Source organism: Bactrocera oleae, chromosome 3 (genome assembly GCF_042242935.1).
Source record: "Bactrocera oleae isolate idBacOlea1 chromosome 3, idBacOlea1, whole genome shotgun sequence".
NCBI lineage: Eukaryota > Metazoa > Arthropoda > Insecta > Diptera > Tephritidae > Bactrocera > Bactrocera oleae.
The window spans coordinates 78,806,731-78,823,433 of NC_091537.1; the positions used below are offsets into that span (position 1 = coordinate 78,806,731).

General features: G+C 34.1%; 1 protein-coding gene across 1 annotated transcript in view; it reads right to left on the reverse strand.

The window, feature by feature from the left end:
* smal (smoke alarm) overlaps window positions 1-16,703 on the reverse strand; it is a 137,835-nt gene that overhangs the window by 13,499 nt on the left and 107,633 nt on the right. Inside the window, exons 7-8 of the mRNA XM_036365013.2 lie at window positions 8,153-8,292; window positions 7,766-7,973 (exon numbers count right to left, since the gene is read on the reverse strand). Coding sequence (XP_036220906.2) covers window positions 7,766-7,973; window positions 8,153-8,292 — 348 coding nt within the window. The remainder of the gene's footprint in view (window positions 1-7,765; window positions 7,974-8,152; window positions 8,293-16,703) is intronic.

Below are 16,703 nucleotides of genomic sequence, written 5' to 3' on the forward strand. Positions count from 1 at the left end.
TCCTAAAGAAAGGTAAATCATTTTTGTCGAGCTAATATTGACATGGAGGCCAACTTATAAAGGCCAAACTATAAACTCATAAATTTCAGTTTCTTACGAATTTTTTACACACTTTCTTGTTTTGATGTGTGACCAAGCTCACAGACTTTAAGAACGCATAAAATGCGTATCTTGCTTAAAAAAAGAACACACATTTTGTTGCACTATCTTTAGTGCTAACTCCTTCAGAACAACAGTCCCGCACCCCCCTTAATTGGTATACCCAAACTATCTACATCTACATCGTGATAATACATACAGCAACCACAAAGAGGCAGGCCGAGCTGCACAAGCGTATCTCCTATCAACACTTCAATAGCTCATTCAGCAGCGGCAAGCTTGCACTAAAGCCAATGTTTCAGCGCAGGCAACAACAACAACATATACAAGAAATGCTAGATTTGCAAATACAAAAAGGATTGTTGGATAACGAGAGAGCGAGAGTAAAAGGCACATAATCTGAGAATTTCAGATCAAAAGAAAATGTGTGCACGCACTATCGCACACACACACAAACGCTGCTGGCGCTCACACATACTTAAGTTTATTTTTGCGTCCGCTCCAGCTGCCGCAATCTTTTCATAGCTGTGGTACTTTTGCTTTTTACCTTTTCACTTTTCTTCGACTAATTTGTTGTACATAAAGGATTAGTAGGCGGATAAAAGTGTGCATAAAAGGCAGGAAGTAGTAAGCATAAAGACAGGCGTCGATGTTCTCAGGCAGATAGTGCTGGCAGGACAATGCCAGTAGCTGCAACAGAATGCGGCTGTTCAAGTCTGTGGCTTTTGCTCGTTTAGGCTGCCTTTGGACACTAGCTCAAATGACTCAGCATGTGGTTGGATAACTTTTAAATACTAAAATAGTAAATACTGTGACAAAGTGGAAGATTCTTGCTAATGCTTACGGGATGAAAGGCGCTAAATGCTTGAGGAAATTTCGGTAGCAGTTGTGGCCTTTCATGTGGTTTGTGGTGTTAAGCTTAGCGCCGCTTTTCGTTAGCAACTGCTATTTAAGGGTTTGAATTTAAATTTTTTGCAACAAGTAACTAATTGCATATTTTTATTAGACTTTCCCTTGTAAGTTTTTACTACCAACCGGAAGAAATGAAAAACTAAGCCATTGGAAAGGCTAAAAAGCGTATAGAGATGGAATATTTTGCATATATTATATTTAGTGAAATTTATACAATATAAAATATAGAAAATAAATATATGAATCTTAATGCCATATATTATATGATTTTTTGACTGAAGACTGTAAAACAAATAAATTAAAATTATGAACTTATGAAACACTGATTATATCGATTTTACAAGCTTCTTAATAATATAAATGTAAACATATTATGAGCCACATTAGCATTAGATTTTCAAAGACAATATTATCTTACTTGTTTTTTTGCAAAGGATATACTAACAGTTTTTTATTGAAAATCTAAATATTTTGTATCATTATTGGAATTACTGGTTTTTTTTTGAAAGAAAATATTGACATTTTTTTTTGAAACTTTGTACTTTTTTATTTTTAAAATTTGCCAACATTCAAAAACTAAATTCTTAATCTTACATTTTTTACTTAATTAATTTTTTTTAGAAAAAAAATTCGAAAACAAAAATTAAAATTTTTTTTTAAATTTTTTTGCTTTGTTTTTGTAAGTTTTGCTAACAATTGCAATAGAATCTAAACCTAACCTTTTTCACTCAATTCTTTCCAGTATATATTATATATCAATGTATCCATCGAAATATATGTGACGACATAATGAACTTCTCCCAAACAAAAAAAAAAATCATCAAAATATATTATAAGGTTCTCTTTTTAAATTTTTTTGTTGATTTTGTTTTTCCTTTTTTTTTTAAATATGCTCACATTTGTGAAAACCCTAAACTTTAAAAATGTGTCTTAATTAATTCTAGTATGTCAATATTAACTCCATCAAAAAAAATTTTAATTCTTTTTATTATTGAGATATTTTTTAAAACAGTTTTTTTAAATATTTTTTTTTTTGTAAACTTTTATTCAAAACATTTTATATATTAAATTCTTCTTTTAATTCTTTCTTGTCTTCAAATCTTAGCCCGGTCAAGCCAATCAGCCTCAGAATTTGCTCTAGAATAAAATACATATATATTAATTTTTGTACTTCAAAGCTATTATTTGTTTAGTTTTCTATATCAAAAGTAATATTTTCTGCCTTTAAGCTGCAAAGTCAACTGCCTTTAAGTATTTACCTGACGCTGCACTTTATTATTCTAAATAAGCCAAGTGTAGAATTAGCATTTTTGTTGCTTTCGCTTAACTTCTTGTTTTTGTTGCAAGACATGTTGTTGTAACTGTCGTTACCTTGATGTGCCCTTCAACTTTCTTGTTTAACTGTATTTGCTTATTTGCATATGGCATCATGCACAGTTGTAAAATGCATATACATACATACATAAGTATATACTTATGTATATAAAAATACACATATGTATGTATACCTACATACACAACTACACATCAACTAAACTAAGTGCTTGCTTTTAGCATAGCTTAGCTAACTTAGCGAAAACTGTAACTTAGCTGACTTGCCTACATATATACATATGCATTTTTATTTGCATACCACTAGGCGCCATGGCAGTTTGTATTGTTTTTGCATTTAGCTAGTTATGCACTGATGTTATTATGTAGTTGTAGTGCAGATTTGTTGTTGTTGTGCGAAAAGTGCACAGACACTGTCTTAGCTTGTTTTACACCAGCACATATTTGCTGACTGTTCGCATGGCGCGTATGTAAATGTATGTATGTGTTCAGATGCGAAATTTTCAAGTATATACATTTTTTAAAGTTTTCAATTAAAATGCGCATTAAATTAAAATGTGCATGTATGCAAATGCGTAGTGCTGCATTTATGTTAGGTAAAAAAAATCTTATACGCACGCACAGGTACGCATGAATTAGCATTTGATCATGCACTTAGTGGTGCAGTCGTGTACAATACCTACATACATACATATATATGTGCGATTGTAAATGAAAAGCTGTTTTTGTTAAACAAAATATTACATTTTTAATATCAAGCAATAAATTTTTGAATATACAGCAAATTTTGCCCAGAATTTTTAAATTAGTGAACTTCTTATTTATTTGTTTTAGAAGAATTTCATGTATTAATACATATATAACAACTCGCTAGCTTGAACGCAACTAATTTTTTTGTTATTATTGCATTGACTACAAAAATAGTTCGGCGTCAAAATACTTATATAGATAACTCATTCTTTCGACCTCCCCTTTTAACCGGTATGCATTATTCTTGCCTACTCAACGTTCGTACAAATAAGAACACATGAGCATTTTTTGACATCAAGACTTTAATAGAAAAACATTTCTTCACTAGGAAAAAAAAGATTGAATTTTTACCCGACAGATGGCTCATTACTTAAAATGTTTTAGCTTCAACAGATGTAGTAAAAGTAATAAAGTTTTTTATGGCAAAAACAAGCGGGACCAAGTGATATATAAAGTGAGGAATCAATCGTAACAACATATGTATGTATGTATGTATGTATAGGGAGAACATCTATAGAAAGATACACAAAATATTTCAAACTATGAGTGAGGATATTATCTGTAGAAGCCGAAAATACTTAAGACCAACAGATGGCGCTGTATACAATATTTTCCTAAGAAGCAATTATTTATAGTTTCTAAATCATTAGTTGTTGCAAAAATGATAAAGTTGATTTTTTTTTCTTTCTTTTTTCTCAAAAATTCAATTTTATAATGTTATTAACAAATATAGGACAGAGTGAAGAAGACTAGAGGTGCAGTGATCTTTTTCGCCGATGGATCGAAGTTAAGAGGGAGAGAAGAAGGCGGAATCTTCTGTCAAGAGTTTTCCATCAACTTTAGTTTCAGGCTACCACCACACCACAGCAACGCCTGTCAAGCAGAGGTGGCTGCCTTCAAGGTAGCGGTAGATAAACTGCTCCGAAGTGCAGCCTCTTTCGGAGAGGTGTGCATTCACCCCGATAGCTCAGCGTCTATGCTGGCTGTGAGCTCGCTCTCGGTACTCCGTTACTAGGGAGGGCACCTTACCCATATTTCATGTGATTGAAAGTGAGGTTGTCTGATATTATCTGGCGTTACATCGCTAGACAAATGGTCAACAACCAGAACTTGCGCGAGATCCTACTGTCCCAAAGTGTAACGTAAGTGGATTTGCACTTAGCAATGTCAACCTCACAGCAATTGTAGGTTTTCCGTCACTGGACACTGTCCAATTGGAAACACACGGTGCGACTCAATATTTTGTCGAATGCTCTTTGCTAAAGCTGTTGGAGATGCTTCCATCCCATCTGTCATTTTCTTACAAGCTGAGATAAAAAAATATATCGCTAGACACACCTTTGGAGAATTTAGCGAAGTAGCTGGGATTAATATTAGCTGCCTTAATATATTTGTGTCGAGCTCAAAACGCTTCGTCGGTCTATGAAGTGATGCACTTAAAGGGATTTTGGCGTAACACAAAGCACAAATATCTGTCTAAGTGGTTTTAGATCAACCGTATGACCTAACCTAACCTGCAAGATATACTTGACCTTTAACTATATTTTATTTTTTGTACGGTTATGGTTGAGAAATTAAAAAACTTTAATTTAAGTTCACTTAAATTTATACAATACATTATAGTATTGCAATCGCTTCATTATTTTACAATATTTTTTAAAATAAATATTAAATACAAATAATTATAACCAGAAAAAAACATTAAGTTTTACCATAGAAAATTTTATTTCAAGTAATTTCAAGCAGTTCCCGCCAAATAGCCAAGTGTACCCACTCGCTTTCACAATATTTGCGCTCAAATAAATATGCATTCATTTCACAACAATTTATTATTGACTTTCTCTTACGTGATTTTGCCTACAACAGCCACAGTATATTACACCAAAACTACACTTTCCAGTTATCTCCGCTAACTTTCTTGTTACTGACTTTCCTGCATTTCCGAACAACTACCGGACATGAAGTAATATCCTACAAAGTATTTGCACGAATAGATCTATAAGTGGTAAGTACAACTGCACATATATACAAAGCGTCACCACCACCTACGACTACAAAAAATATTTGTAGTAGCACGTGTGATGACGACATTCATTGTTGTCGGCCAAAACGTTGGAAAAATATATGCGCAATTTTATTTCAACGACAAATGAATATGAATTCGATTGTGATTGCTGGCCGACAATGGACACTGTCACACACACACACACACACACACACATGCATACACAAGTGACGTGCCGTAATGTTGAACTCGAAACTTTGGCTTTTAACTGCGAATGCATGCCTGAGTTTGTGCGTTAGTGTGCGCAAGCATACACATACAAAAGCAATCGCATTAACACTCACAAATACACATTGCATGCAAATATAGTGCTTACGTGCATAAGCACACACATACACATACCTATATAGAGAATATGCATGTGTGATTTGTGAACGTGCGCTCGTACTTATGCCATCACTTGAAAGTGAAATGAAGCTGAAAATGATTTTCCATTCGAAATGCATTTGAAAGCGCACTCTACTTGCCATGCACTCAGCCACACACAAGCACGCAGTCGCACAAACACACATATACACACAAATACTTGTATAAAGGGGCGCAACTATATTTACTGCCGCATATACCTATGGCGATCATGTATGTATGCCGAAAAATCCAAATACGTGCTAGCATTTTTTATGTAGTTGTTGTTGTTGTTGCACACTTTTACCTCAATCTTCGGGTGGGCGGAAATTTCATAGGAAAAATGTTGCCAGCACAAATGCCCCTTCATATGCTTTTACTCACACTAATAACCCAACTAATGTATGATGTTGCATATACATGTGTATGCATGTGTGTATGTATAATTTCCACAAGCATATGTATGTGTCTGTGTGTCGGTATACTCGTGCGTGCGCCATTTGGCTTTTGTAGTCTCCATCAGGCGGCGACTTATTGAGTTTTACTCTTTGTTGCTGCATAAGTTGCATGTAGCAAGCAAAAATCGTATGTTGCATGCATGCCAAATTTCGACCAAAGCAGATTTCAATTGCAGTAACACAAAGGCGCTTAACGGTGAGTACCCATACTACCAAGCGTCGGAGAGTGTGTGTTGCATAGCGGCATTTGCATTTAACTGCATGTATGCGTGTAAATGTTTGTGTGTGTGCTGGCAAAAAGCATTCGTTATTTGCATGCACAACGCTTACGGGAAATTGTGGTATACTTTATTGTAGGCGATTGCAAAAATTTATTAGACACCTTCGGCTGTGTGGATGCAACAAGCTACCATAGGATTTGTAAGTAATTTTTCTAACGGCTTATAAAGTTTTTGGCTAGTTGGAATTTTTCGGTTGTGGCTTCATGTTTTACCGTTTGCCAGATAAATTGGGGTTTTAAGTAATTCTTATGCGTTTTGTGCTTGCTCAGAAAGTTGTGGGGCAAGAAAATTTTAGATAACTAGTACTTTTTGTGGCGATATGTTATGTTACGTCAAGTTATGTGATGTCATGATATGATTTGCGTTGTTTATGCTTTATTAAGGTAGGTTATGTTATGTTTTGTTTTGCTATATTAAGTCAAGTTATGTTATTTTGTGTTATGTTATGTTTTGCTATGTTGTGTTTCTATTTTATCAACTTTTTGTTGTTCATACATATTTATTAAGTCATGCTATGTTCTGTTATGTTATGTTACCTTATGTTATGATATGAAAAGTTCTCTTTTTAACTAACTTTTTGTCGCTATTAGCTTAACTATTTATATTATGTTATGTTATGCTCTGTAATATTATTTTTTTTAAATAATTTAACTTTGTATTGGTTCTTCCATTATAATTTATGCTATGTTTTGTTATGTTACGGTATGTAAAGTTATGTTATCTCTTGCTATGTTGTTTAAAATGTTTCCTTATTTTACTCTTTGTTGCTTATAGTATACTTATGTATGTTACGGTATGTTCTTTATGTTATGTTATGTCGTATGAATTGTCTAATAATTTCACATGTTGATGCTTATGTAAGTCTTAGTTACTATTGGTATGGCTAACTTTATCCAATTTCTTCCGGTTCTATTTTATTTCACTATAGATAATTTATTTTATTTTTAATTTAATTTAATTTATTTTATTTATATTTTATTTTATTTTATTTTATTTTATTTTATTTTATTTTATTTTATTTTTTGTATTTTATTTAATTTAATTAAATTTTATTTTATTTTACTTAATTTAATTTAGTTTAATTTAATATAATTTAATTTATTTTATTTTACTTTATTTTATTTCATTTTATTTTGTTTTATTATATTTTGTTTAATTTCATTTTTTTAAATTTAATTTAATTTAATTTTATTTTATTTAATTTTATTTATTTTAATTAAATTTAATTTAATTTTAATTTTTAATTTAATTTAATTTTATTATTTTAATTTAATTTTATTTAATTTTATTTTATTTAATTTTGTTTAATTAAATTTTATTTAATTTTATTTTATTTAATTTTGTTTAATTAAATTTTATTTTATTTTGTTTTATTTTATTTTATTTTATTTTACTTTATTTCATTTTACTTTATTTAATTTAATTTTATTTGTTGTTTTTTCACATAGTTTTATTTATTGTGAATACTCTGCAATAAGAGTAATTTTCGCTACCGTTAGTTATAAATATGCGCAACGACTCACCCGATATAAATGAAATTTCCGACAGCATAATCCATTTCACAGCAAAATATAAATTGATTTTCAAATATCTACCAACGCGATGATGTAATTTGATAGTGACATCGCGCGCGTGATCCATTACGGTGTCTGGCATATAAGAGAATTGCACCGGTTCGCCAGAGAAGTGTCGTCCACCAATACTAAAGAAGACCTTAGCACGCACGAATACCTTTGATGGTGTTAGGAATAAAGTAAAAATTGCATTAAATAATTTTTGGTTTTCTATTTTTATTTAAATGGAATAGAAGTGTTTAATTTTAGGTGATTTAATAAATTTTACTAACAAAATATTTATTTTTGTTTAAATATATGATGTTAAGTAAAACTTTACTTAGTTACTTCGCTTACCTGCACATCCTTAGTGAACATATTATTTGTATGTAATATTATCGCACTGAAATTTCGCACAGTATCGAATTCGAAAATAATTTCAACTGGTTTGCCATTCAAATCGGGCGTATCATTGCGCCAGCCAATCCATTCGTAGCCTGCAAAAAATTCATAAAAAATGGGTAATTTATAATTATAATACAATAATTATATGTATATAATAAATAAAACTAAAAAATGCTATGCAAACTATGCAAAAACAAATTTTTTGGAAAAAGCATTTCAAATTTAATTTTGCACGCGAAAAGAAGATGAATAGACATTCATTAGGTAGGTATGTATGGTATTTTTGAAACCATAGTGACTAAAATCCCTACGCTCTATTCTATCCTTTCTGAACCATCCTATGCTCTTAATGAAGTTCATCACTTCAATAGGCTTTATATTTGTAATTTCCGCCAAGAAATCCTCGACCGATAGTTGCGAATATTTTCCTATACAAAACCTATCATTCGCATAGAAGATGTTCTGCAGCCTCTTATTTTGCTACCTATTGGAAACTTCTCAAAACAATCGTTGTATGGTATTCACAGACTGCTGGCATATCTGACTTTTTAGCACTCCTACTAGAGTTCTTATGTCATTCCTTTTGAATTGCAATAGTCGGCCCGTGCGCCCATATTCCATTCACGCCATGTTTGTCTGGTTGTTGAACAAGTCAGTGATTGTTTTCACCAAGACTTAGCTATAACTATAAAATGTTTGTCGCTTAAATATCTGCAAGTTGCCAGAGGTATATACAATATATTCCTCTTTTATCGGATTCTTATTGTAAGGTGGTGTTTGTTCTGGTTAGTTCATCTGCTATCACTATGTCCTGGAACCCATTGCAAGTTTATCTTAAAATATGATCGTTATCATCCGAGCAACCCTAAGAGACAATAGTAATTTCAAAACCGCTTGACTAATATAAATATATCTTCTGTTGTAAGCACCGTCTTTGTCAGAGAAGGAGGCTTTCTATAATTGTTGTGATCTTCGCTTGGAAGAAACTACAGTGAACTGGTTAGTCGGTAGGCGATCCTGGTATCTAATTATGCTGAAAAGACGCCACCTCCCACTCGATTATTCTGTTTGGATGCGTCTGTAAAACTAATTATTTCTGTGCCTTTGTCCACTTCACTCCTATCAAACACTCTTCCGGCGGGAAAGGCAATATTCGGGACCGAATAAAAGTAAAGCGTAACGAAAATCAGTGGTATTGGTTAGAAACGGGAACTTGCTAAGTATATTAAAATGTCTCTTATTTCAGCAGACTTATAGGGAGGATTCTCTCTTTCTGTAACACCAAATTTATACATAAATAAAACAATCTAAATATATAAATTTTCTGCCTGCCATTACTTTTCAATATTTAAAATTTTTTTCTTAAAGCTTTTAAATATACAAAACTCAGCAATTCTGTGTTCTATAAAATGTAAATAACTTTCTTGAAAGCTATCATCCGACAATTCATTTACCTAAGTTTCGAGCTACAGAAATTATTTAATACTCGACTTGCCTTCCTTCCAAAGGATTTCGTGCGTGAAATCTCCTAGTCTCCAAGTATTAATATATAAGAAACTTATTATTGCCTTTATTTTTTGATTTTGCTGCTTCGTGTTTTCATAAAACAAGAAAGGAGGTTAAATATTTTTACAACAAACGGCACAATGTACCAACCACCCGCTGGCGGCAATGACTTTCAATGAAATCATAAATTCCAGCACATGTTAAATATTATGGGTTAAATGCCATTGCAGCACCACACAACCCCAACCGTCGAGTGCGCTGTCAGTTAGCTCACCTGTGTTACGCACCGTTGCTTGCTCGCTCATTAGACGCATCGTAAAATTCAAAACAAAAACAATAATGCATAGGTAAAAGCAAAGTGGGGCGATAGTAGGGGCTGAGCAGCTGAAAATAATTTGCCTTCCGCCAAGTTAACGCCGGCAGTAGGGGAACCTTAAATAACTGGAACAAACAAAGGCTATGGCAACAAACTGTCAAACGAAAATAAATGAAGTTTTTGTTAGCCGAACGGTTGGCTGGGGGACGTTGAGCGGTTGCACACGAAAATAGCTAAAACACGCCCACCAGTAAACGACGAGTGCGTCACGACATTTAAACCTTTCTTGCTAGCTTGTTTACACAGAGGGGTGGTGTAACGACGAGCTTTGTTTAACTAGGCAAAGGCAGCAACTCAAATTTTGGACGACAAAAGTCTATTGTAGCCGTGAGCAAACCTCACCTGTATTACTGTTAGGACTTGCCTTAAGCGTAAACAGTAGAGAAATCAGTGAAGACTCGAGCCAGGCGAACAAGGCAAGCACGCTATATACCGAAATAGTTGGGGGAAAGCAAAAATTTTCGAAAAATGTGGCAGCATAACAAATACGTAATAAAAACGTTGCATACTTTTACACGGCAAGGCATAAAAAAAACGAACGCACAGCGTTGCATTCAACCTAAAGTAACTGAATGTCGAAGGGGCGCTGATGGCTGGGTTTGCTCGAAAATGCTCAGCACTTGCGCTACTTGCCACTGAGCGCATAAAAATTATAACGGGATTGCAGCTATAGAAAATCTTTGAAACCACCTCCACTAGAGAGAACGCGCCTCAAAATCAGCACACCCTCAAACCCTTCGCAAAATATAAATAAACAAACTATTCGTCTGCTTGCATGAAACAATAATAACTTGCGAGTCGTTGAACAACTTTGCGCATAAGAGACTGGGAGTAACGAGGAAATATTTTTTGTAAGCCCACAAAAGTGCGCGCACACCAACAAATGTAGAAATATTTACAGTGAGTGAGGTTGGAAAGTCAGAAAAAAGAAATAGAATTTTTCGGGGAACCACACTGGAGAAATGCCGCGTTTTTGCTAATAAAATGGGGAGCAAAAAAAAAAATCAGAAAACAAATAATCATGTCACAACAACAGTAAAATCGTGAGGTCCTCCGTCTACAGCACATCTCTTATATATAAGAGTAAAAATAGTCACATCCAAACTATTGATGAACGCGTCTTGGCTTACAGCTTGGCGCGCCAAATAAAGCAGAAAAAACTCGTAAAGAAAACAATAATAATAATAACAACGACTTGGCGTCTCATTGAAAATCAATAGTGACGAATTCAATATTCAGCCACAGTATGCATGCCATGTGGCTTCCCACAGCCACAGCTTTTGCTTCAGCGTCTTTTGTTCCATTCATATTGGACTGACTGTGCCTGCGGCTTGCGGCAGTTGGGCACATAGCTGAATTGGCATTTAGCTTTCCGGTAGCGGTAGTAGTGGAGCCGTCTCTCATTGATTGTTGTCGCATAAAATGGACAAATTATGCGAGCATACAGCCGTCTTCAATGCCCCACCCCGTCCTCACCATTATGGTGCTGTATTGGCGCAAGAATGCTTGTTCGCCAAAAATTCTTAACTTCATTGTGTTCATTGAAGCCAACACTGCTGCCACTGCTGCATACCAGTTGTGGGTTCGTACCGACCATGCTCTTAAAATTAAAGCGTGGATCTATTGAATTAAATTTTTGCTGCAAATTGAGCAGTTACGGAACTTTTTTTTGTGGATTTTTTGTTTTGTTGGCCTCTTAGTTATAAGAAAAGTCATAGTCAGTGGATCGATTTCACTCTCTAAGAAAGTTTAACTAAGCGCTTGTAAGATATTCTCTTAGTCGTATAGCATTATTCACTTTTCTTTCCTCTCAACAAGCTTATTTTTGGCGCTTTAAAATATATTCCACACGACTTAGTCAGAAACCGTATCTCTACTACACCTTACCGGACCTTAAGCTATACATGACGGCTATGAGTGCTCTTAAATCGAGAATTACGAATATACACGAATCAGGAGATCGTCTCAACTGAACCTGTACGCCAAATTTATGGTGACGTGCATTAAACGCAGTTGAAGTCCTGCCAGGGTTTTAACGAGCCGCAAATAAGTACAGCGTTAGCCTGTCAGCCATTTCGGTGATATGTCACTTTTACCTATTGAGGCGGCAAAAAGCTGCTCTCACCAGGACTTTGTCTGACTAATCCATTCCAAGTTTTCAATATACCATAAATTAGAGTCTTATTGGCCGCTATTTTGATAGGCTCTTGTCTAAAATTTTCGCCGACGTCTATGCATATTGCGAGCCGACCTCTGGATAGATCCTTTGTCGCTTTGTTGCCTCACTCTCGTGAATAAGTTCTCCATTGATGCAACCCCGGTAAGGATTGTGGAAGCCATAAGAACCTGTGATATTTAGGAATCTGACGACTCATTCTAGTATACTGAGCTGCGAACGTTTAGTTGTTAAGTGAAGATGAATGTGCCCAACAGAACCTTTAGTTTTCAAGAATCCTATAGCACATTGTAGTATCCCTGAGCAGATGAATGTCGAGCAAAAATATTGTTCGGATACTTCCTTTTTTTCTACCAGACTACAAGTAGTTCGCTGTAAAGTATAGATAGCATCGTCACACTATTTGGGCACAGGGTCCTTGTTTTGCAAAATCGCTCTACCCATAAGGCTTTTAAAAGTTTCCTTAAATATTTGGCTTTCAATTTTGAATAAATGAAATGCTGGATTGAGGTCATCTTAGTAAAAGCTAAGACTTTAGACTTGGTCAAGCCAATAGAAATCCATCTTTGGTATCAATAATAAAATTGTCGAAATTGGAGACTATTATTGGATTTTCATAGGATTTTTGGATTGGGATCTTTTTTACTTTTGATACTATCATAAAAATAGATAAACCATGACTGCAGCTTCGTCTGTAAAACACATACCTACATACAAAAATTAACAAAGAAGCTTTCGTTCCGACTTTCTGTTAAATTTTCGCAAACTTTAAACAACTTTATTTGCATTAAAGTTAGCAAAGAAAACAAGGAAGTTTATTTAAGCTTTTACTCACTCACTCTCACCGCTCACGGCAGCGCGGCAAATCGCCTTAGCAATCAAATGAGCAGAGTTTATGAGTTCCTTTTTGGCACGAGGAAGTAGTACCTAACTGTATTTGGTCTACCAGCCGTCGTCTCAATTTGTACAGACGGCTGTAAGTTAGTATTATTGTCTGTCTGCTGGTATTTCGTCGTTTGAGTGTATGCGTGTGTGCGTGTGACTGTCTGCACGGTAAACTAATAGTCGGTGGCTAACATCTCTCTACATTATTATTGCCAATAAGTAGTAGAGTTGCGTTGAAGCCAACGACCACGAAGCGACAACGCATTCTGTAAATACTTATGTATGTATGTGTGTGTGTAACATGGCAAAATGGTTGCCCCCAACTGCTGCCGCATCCTGCAGTAATGAGAAACTTTTCTACTTAAAATGTAAAGTTTTCAATAATTTCGATTATTGGCGACTGGCCAAGGGAATTCATTTATTTGCATGCGGATGTGTACAAAGCTATATCTAGATAAATATATATGTATATATGTCGGTATATGAATGACTTCTATACAAACATATGTATGTATTGGTATGCGAACGAAGTTTATTTTCAAATAGTTCGTTTATTTCTGCTACTTTTATGTGATTTCGGCGACGATTGTGTTTGTGTGAGTTTGTATGAGACAAACGAATAGTAAACAACTTATCACTGGGGGACTTTAATTTCGGTTAAGGGCGCTTTGATACACGCATTGGCGGAAGCGACGAACTGTTGGCGGCTCACAGCAAGTTGCAAGCGTTTTAAATGTGGCGTTGTGGAGAAAGTGGTAGTTTTTTTAATATGTTTGTATGTGTATGAGATATTGTTGTTGTTGTACGCTTACAATTGAATGCCAGCTTTGCCATAAATTATCAAATAAGCATATTATGTACATTTTACAGTACTATTTTTATTTCATTTAGTGCCGCTTTTTTGCTCTGGACTCCTTGCAAATTATCCTGTCGCAAAAATGATATTCTATATATAGATATATGTATAATATGCTCTCTGAACTTTCAACTTTTCCCAAAAAAAAACTATCGCTACCTTGTTTACACAAGGTTTTTGATTTACAACTTAAAGCATGTCTAAATCATGTTTCTTTTCCCATAAGAAGTATTCAATGTGGGATTTTTTTATATCGATGGCCCTGAAGTGTCAGTTTTGGATTTTTAATGCATTAGAAGAAATTATTGCAAAGTGAAAATAAAAATTAATTCTTATAGGGAATTCAACAATCTATAAAACTAGAAAAAAAACGTTAACTCAGGTTGCAATGAAGCTATAATACCCTTCCCAAATACAAAATATTACTTCTTGTATGGATTTTATCGGTCAGTTTCTATGGCAGCTATATGCTATAGGTGTTCGAGTTGAACAATTTCTACGGAGATTATACCGTTGCTTTCGATAATAATTAATGCCAAATTTTATGAAGATATCTCGCCAAATAAAAAACTTTTCATGCAACTGAACTTGACTCTGATCGATCAGTTTGTATGGCAGTTATATGCCGTGGTGACCCGGTCTTGAGAATTTTTTCGGCAGTTATGCTGTTCTTTTTTTGAAAAATATTCCGTGCAGAATTTCATGAAGATATCTTGTTAATAAAAAAAGTTTCCTATACAAGGGCTTGATCTCGATCGTTCAGTTTGTATAGCAGCTATCGGCTCCGACAAATGCGTTGCTTCTAAGAAAGAAAAGAACGTGTGCGAAATTTCAAAAAATAAAGACACTGAAAAGTTATTCCAGTTCAAAGTCCAACCTTAAGTGGTGAAAATTATTTTTTCTTACAATTTTTGTTACATTCTTTCACAAAATAATGCCACAAATCATCAACAAAGTAAAACAAAAATTCCTGTGTTATTTGTATGAAAACTCAAAGAACACACAAGTTTTAAAATCTAACAAACTAAAAGTTAAAAAAAAGTTGAAAAATTAAAAAAAAAAACAATTGGTCCACCCTAATGCATATGTATTATATTATTGGGTCTCTGTGTTCGTAAATGTCTCTTGGCACGTGTTTTGCTTCGCATTACTAAAAAAATTATTTGTTGTGTTCATCGATGAGGAAATTATTTATTTGTTTGGTGAAAGTTTCTAATTTAGCCGACAATTCATTGTCCTCGCTCGGTGCTCGCGCCTACTCCGAAATGCCAAAGGATGAAATATGAACGCCATACTGCTACTAACTCACTTGCATTGCGCTGATGGCGCATACGTTTGGTAGCAATGCATTCTAAATGTGCTTTAGCAGAACAAATGGCAGTCAGTGGCGGGTTAAATGTCGCAATATATATATACATCATATCCGGCGCAAATACCATTACAGCAAGCGATTGAGCGATAGTGTGCGCGCTTGTGTATATAATCGTACGAAATTTCGCCTTAATACTGTGTAGCACACATACACACACATATATAAGTGAGTTTGTCAAAGGGCAGGAAGAAGAATTGCAAATGGACACGAAAAAGTTCCATTAAACTTATGCTAAACTTTTGTAATTATTTGATACTAATCAGTTTTAATGAAGTATGGGTATATGTTTGTATAAGTGTGTGTGTGTGTATACATGCTTTTCATAACTGTTAAACGTCTGCGCTCCCTAAAACCATTTGCATTTAACTGCTTTTGCCTGCAATGGATATCCTTTCAATTTTCTTCAACCTTCAGAGTTTCTTAAACAAACATCTACACACATATACCTACATATATACAGACACACAAATACAGGTTTAGATATGCACGCACACATATAGCACAACTATAAGCAACCAAATTGATGAATTTGTGCGCAAAAAGTGAAATGTGCGCTAAGCGCCGGCAACATTTTCGAAAGCTATGAAGAAAGCTACGAAGAAATCTGCAATGCATCAGCAGTTTTTCGTCTTACTTGCACACATACACCCATAAATAAAAACATATGCATGTATATCACCCATTTATTTAATGTAAGTCGCATAGCCGTTGCTTATTTAGCATTTGTGCGCTTTAGTTTGCTGGTGTTGCTTTTATTATTACATTTGGGTTAAGGTAAGCAGTTTCCATCAAACTTTGTTCAATTTCATTTATTCAAGTATTTCAGCTTTTATGCACTTGAATTAAGTTAATTTGAGTTTTGTGTGCCAACTTTGCGGTGCGGTGCGGTGCAGGGAAATTTGCAGATTAAACTGAGAAAGTAAGATTGCTTACAGCTCATGTAGTAAGGCAATTTCTTTAATAAAAGTTTGGTGCATACATACATATATAGTTATGTAAAAAGTTACACCTAAAGTTAAAAAATACAAAAATTTTAAAAAATCCCTTAAGGGAAATTTGATCAAATGTTGTAATATTAAATATTTTAAATTGCATAAGTTACTGACATACTTTTAAATAACAAAATCTAAATTTCCCCGAGAGGGAAATTTTTAAAATATAAAATTTAATCAAAGTTTATTATTTCAAGCTCCATAATGATAAACTTAAAACGCCAAAAAAGCGAGATAGAGAGATAAGATAAGATAGATAAGCCGAATTTGCTAAATTAAAGGACATTAAATAAAAGTATGAGTAATTTAAGTTTACACATCGTATGTATACAAATATAAA